The sequence below is a fragment of the Mastigoproctus giganteus genome, chromosome 3 (assembly GCF_048544385.1).
Source record: "Mastigoproctus giganteus isolate SK-2022 chromosome 3, ASM4854438v1, whole genome shotgun sequence".
NCBI lineage: Eukaryota > Metazoa > Arthropoda > Arachnida > Uropygi > Thelyphonidae > Mastigoproctus > Mastigoproctus giganteus.
Window position 1 is genome coordinate 253856437 of NC_143577.1, and position 5391 is coordinate 253861827.

Genomic DNA, 5391 nt, shown 5'->3' on the forward strand with positions numbered 1-5391 from the left:
AAACGAACTTTTACATTGGATGTAGACGCAGGAGTTTCTCTGTTCCTGTTGAACTCAACTCGGATTTCAGGTGCAATAAGTCATCGATTGCGTTTAGAAATCAGTTATGGGCTTATCTTGTGCTTCCATTGTTCATGGTTTGTCCCTGACTGCTAGTCTCCTTGAATCTTCGAATGGTAGTTTGTACTCCTTTAAAGGAACCACTAAGTTTTTTTTTTTCAATACTTCTCAAAACAACGCACTTCTTTTTCCAACACTCAGTTCCTTATTTGTTGCCATGTTTATGAAGAAACGCACAAAACTTACACCAGGCCCTGTTTCTTGGGGGCGTTCGATTTTATAAGTTACATCTCAATTTATATTATTGAAACACACTCTAGAATCATCTACAATATTGAAACAATACTCCCACTTTCTGGAATATAGAATCATCTATAACTTTCAGGAATCTTCTAAAATGTTCTACCACATTCCAGAGTCTTCTACCTCTTTGTGAAATCTTCTCTAATATTTTAGAAATTCCTTAAATATTATTTAAGTTTTAAGAATGCACAACAGAAAATATTTCAATAAAAATTGGTAAACAAGTTGGTCCAATTTTAATAAAAACTTTAAAAAGTTAACAAAAATTACAGGTGATTCCAAACTTTTAGGTGGGAGTGTATAAATTACTCATCTCTTAAGAATTTTATGTAACAAAGGTCTTCAGATGGTCTTAATGATCATCAGAACGAACTTTGTCTTCACCACGAGTTGTCTTTGTATTGAACTAGTTTTAAACTGCTATTTACAATAAAAAAAAAACCACCTTTAGGACCAACTGATCCCTCACAGATTGCAAGATGGCCTCTATGGAGAAAGGAGAGGGAAGATTGTTGAGAAAAGTTTCAGCGCCATTGGTATACACAACGAGTGGTATAATGGGACCACTGCTTTGAGCAGTCCCATTGTGAAATGTGTCACTTGTAAACTTCTTCAACTTGATGAAAATCCAATATTAATTCTTTGTTGTTTTTATTATAGAGGTGGATCCATCCTTCATTTGGGGGAATGGGGGACTGACAGCCCAAGAAGACTGTCCCGATTACAGTACGAAAAGCTGAACATCACCTGGATTCATTCTTGGAGACAGATTAATTGAGTTCTTGTGTGAATAAATATAGAAAATGGACGGTGAAAAATGTCTAATCATGTCCTGACACGTTTATACTCTTGTACTTTAAGCTAATCATCGTGTACCATTGTAAGGGATCTCTTGTCTGTCCCTGTCTCAATTCTGCGCCCGGGTACATTAGCGTGAGTGGCTAATGCCTCCTTGATTTTTGTTGTCCTTGTCTCCAGCAAAGATCTCTCACCCCATTCTGGTTTTAAATGTCCGCTTAGCGTGGAAAAACAAACCCTCCCTGCAGGAAGGCTTGGAGGCGATAAGTTACCACCAAGGAGGTGTCACTCCTTATGTTTTCCTTGTGTACTTTTCCTCACCATTATCGGCTAGGCGTGAAACAGAGTTGGTCACACTTTGGTGCCGATTTCAAACGACATCTTCCAGAGGACTGCGCAACTCCGAGAGGAAAACAACACACTTGAAGGGGTGGGGTATTGAGCGGGAGGGGACAATGACCCACATAACATTTCCTCCTCCTTTGGCATTCACCGCAAAAGAACACTCAAGTGGGACTCTGATAACGCTCTGCCAATGATGTTTTCTTCTTTGACAAAACCTCCATTTGATGAAGCACCAGTTTATGGGGTCTCCAGTGTGCAAGGGGGGAGGGGAAATGATGGGAGCGTAGAGTCTTAAGGAAGTTCGACACCGGAAGTGTTTAATTGTCTCCATTCTATTCTTGCCACTAAGAGACGCTATTTGATCAGCCCGACTGACTGGGGTAGAACTGGAGAGATCATTAACACCCAAACTTCTATCATTAATTATTAAGAAAATCGAATAATATTTTATTGATTATTTATAGAAACGTGATCGCATGATTGAGTTTGGTTCTACAATCCTGATCTTGAAATTGGTGACGTAATGGATAAAAGAGTTTCACACGTGTTTTTATTATTTCCGGTATACGCGATCCTAATCATATATGTATTCTTTTTAAACAAAAAATCATAAATAAATCATTCTATTTATTTTAAAAATAAAGTAATTAAAAAAAATTGGAAGTCTGAGTTGAGATCGATATGAAATTTAATTGATCTGCAATTGATCTTAAATATTTCTCGAAAAGGACCTTTTAATTTGCGCAGTTCAATCTGAGCCAGCTACGAGGAACGTACAGCATCAACTCTGAAGAAGATGTAGAGAATGATAGCCCGGAACGTTCGTTTTGGCACTGCCTGTTGTTAAGAGGGTGAGTGACCTGGAGATCTTTGAAAAGTCCCTTGGGCGGCGATTTTAGGGTATTTGTGTCAGCCATCGAAATGAATCTGGCGAAAAAAAAGTGTCCCAAGCACTCGTTGACATATTTGGAGCGGTATGATCTATAAACAAGCGACTTCTTCGCAGTTGTACCCCTCCCCCCTCCCCCTTGGCGAAATGAAGCATTTGCGGAACTTTCCGAAGTTGCACGTGTCCACCGAAGCACGTCTCCAGTTAAAACAGGTTAAAATGGAAGCCCCAATTCACAAAGTGCCCAGGCAGCATTACTGACGGCCCCCATCACATTTCAAAGTTGAGGAGCAGCGTTGCATGAATAGCACGCATCCCGATTGTCCCACAATTGAGGTTCAACTCCAGGGAACAGACAACCGATTATTATCCCATCCTACAATTCTCCAACTCGATTCGGGGCAACAATTTTTTTTTAAAATTTTTAAGTTTATCATTTTTCCTTTAACGTTGGTTTCTTTGAGGGAGGGGGGGGGGTCTTCGTGGAACCCGACAAGATTCCTCAACCCGTTTGCACGTGCTGTGGCTGTCACGCGCATTAATTAACCAGTATTTTCGAATCAATTAACGTGACCCGTATTGAGGTTAAGATATTTGCGACTCCAGATGCGCATATTTTGTCGCCCCACCCCCCACCTACGGGCACAAAAGCGGGTGGAAAGGGGGGAGCCCAAAAAACACATGGCCACTTTCAGAGCCACCTACTCGCCGTGATTAACCTCAATCCCCCTTCAAACGCGACCTGTCTGTCATTGGCGTCGTCTGATAACTTCCTCCCCCCCCTGCCCCACCCAAACGAGAATATTCTGCTCCGCATTTAGGGGTTTCTCTTTTTAATGGGCAGTTTTGAGAAGGGGGAATCGGTGTGAGGTTTTGTCCACTTTAAATGTGTGAAGATGCCTCGGATACAGTAACGACACCTGTCGGCCAAAAATTACAAACAGAAATGAAGTGCGAAAGTCTTTTATTGGTCCTTGGTACACAGCGTTAGATGTTGGTGTGAACATTGAGGGGGGGTGACAACACACATTTCGTTGAGCTTAAACGGCTACTTTACAAAAGGGGAGACTCCATACTTACTTTTGTTTTCAATAAACGGGAGAAGGAATTCCTTCGATCAATCCTGTGACGTCACCACTTCGATCACACTGAAATCAACGTGTCCATTGCACGTTCATTATTGTTTGGTTGCTTAGCAACTTTGCCAAGTCAGCAGATGGGGTCCAGTTCACCGCGATCTGTCTCTCTCTCTCTCTCTCTCTCTCTGTTGGGAAAAGGCATCTTCGAACGCGGATGCAGCGTCCTGTCACTCCTCCATGAGCTGCACGGTGGCGAAGGCGTTAAAGGTCACGTTCTTCTTCTGCTCGGGTCTCGTTTTGTTGCTTCTTCGGGGTTTCTTGAGCACGGACTTCGGGAAGCTCTCGTTGCCGCTGTCCGAACTGATCGAGTCGTGACTGGTGAGCGACCCCGAGCGGGTGAGGCTCGTGGACCTGGGTTTGGCATTCGTCGGGGGTTTCGCCATTTTCATGGGGATGTGAGCGACGGCCTGTCCCTGAGTGCCGGATATGACGCGGGCCATGCTGGGGTGGCGCAAGTCCACGTTGCTCCCGAACATCCGTCGCAGCAGTCCGTTGTGGATCTGCGGTTCCCCGTTGCCGACCCGCTGCATCCACATGGCGTACGAGACGGGGGATGCCCACAGCTGACCTTTGTTGCGTGCGTCGAGGAGGGGGTGCCCGCGAGGTATCAGAAATCCCACGCCCGGCGGCTTTCCCTTCTTTGGAGACTGACTCGGGGCCCCCTTGTGGTGCGGGGGCTTCTTTCCGGCCGCGCTCCTCACGGGCTGCGAGTTTTCTTCGTCCACGTCGCTCAGTTCTTGACCTTCGGCCTCGCTGGTCGGCGGCAACGCCAGTAACCTCGCGGGTTCTCTCTGTCTGCTCTCCACCGGTTTCTCGCGGCTTCCTCTGGCCGCTGCGGCCACCAGGACCTCCCTCTTGGAACTCGAAGCCTTCTTCGCGTCCGACCTCCCGCGTTCTCTGTGGTGAGTGGACGAGACACTTCCCGGCAGGTCGCCAAAGGACCTGTCGACCTCTGTCGACGGACTGTGGTGACTAGACGTGCTGATTTTAATTAGGACGGACGCAGGTTTCGGGGGTGGGGGAGGAGGAAGAGTTTGTTTCTTCTGCCTCGGCGGCACTTTCGGTCTGTTCGTATCCGTAATGTCCGCTGGGATTTTTAACGCCACGAAGTCGAAGTCCGCACCGAGCGATCTGCTCCTTCTGTCCATCTTCGCTTAAGCCATCACGAGGAACGCACTAAACGATGAGAAATTGACGCGCACTCGCGAAACTTTTGCCGCAAAGTCCGTTTCACATATCGTCTGCTTCTGTTAGCGTGTGAGTTGCGGAGTGGAGCACGAGGAGCAAATGCACGAGAGAAACGGGTCTTCGATGGAAACTGACACACACAAGAAGAAGAAGAGTGCGGGGCCCTCTGGAACGTTTAGCCACACTCGGCGAATATCTCTGCAGGCACGTGGAAACACCTGGCGCGAGCGCTCTTCACTGGTCCGCACTTCATCGTCGAATCGGTCACTAACGTGTAACGGTGCTGCTGCTGCGTCGGCAGCGATAATAACGGAACTGTTCGCAGCTTCGAACCGGCTTTGACGACCTTTCTTCTCGACGCGTTCATTCACGGACCCAGAAGTGGCGAAGGCACCGCGCGCATGCTCCAGAACCGGATTGCCGCCTCGCTAAGTGGCCGCCGAAGTGTGCTTCGAATAGAATATTAAGCAAACCTCGAACGATTCCACGGGCCGTCATTATAAGAACAAGAAACGGCGCAAATGTAGGTTACGGGAGTGCGCATGCGCACGGCGGACGACTGTCAAACAGGTACGACTGCCTACGGCTCCGGTCACAAAGCACGCCGCACTGACCCGCGCGTCACCTGTTTAGGGCATCGGACAGAAAAGTGGAGGATAAATGGATGGG

General features: G+C 46.8%; 1 protein-coding gene across 1 annotated transcript; it reads right to left on the reverse strand.

The window, feature by feature from the left end:
* Positions 1-3342: 3342 nt before the first annotated feature.
* On the reverse strand, positions 3343-5135 carry LOC150089064 (uncharacterized). The gene has a single exon (XM_090369798.1). It carries the CDS (start codon positions 4680-4682, stop codon positions 3702-3704), a length of 981 nt encoding a protein of 326 aa, XP_090225924.1. The 5' UTR covers positions 4683-5135; the 3' UTR covers positions 3343-3701.
* Positions 5136-5391: the final 256 nt, after the last annotated feature.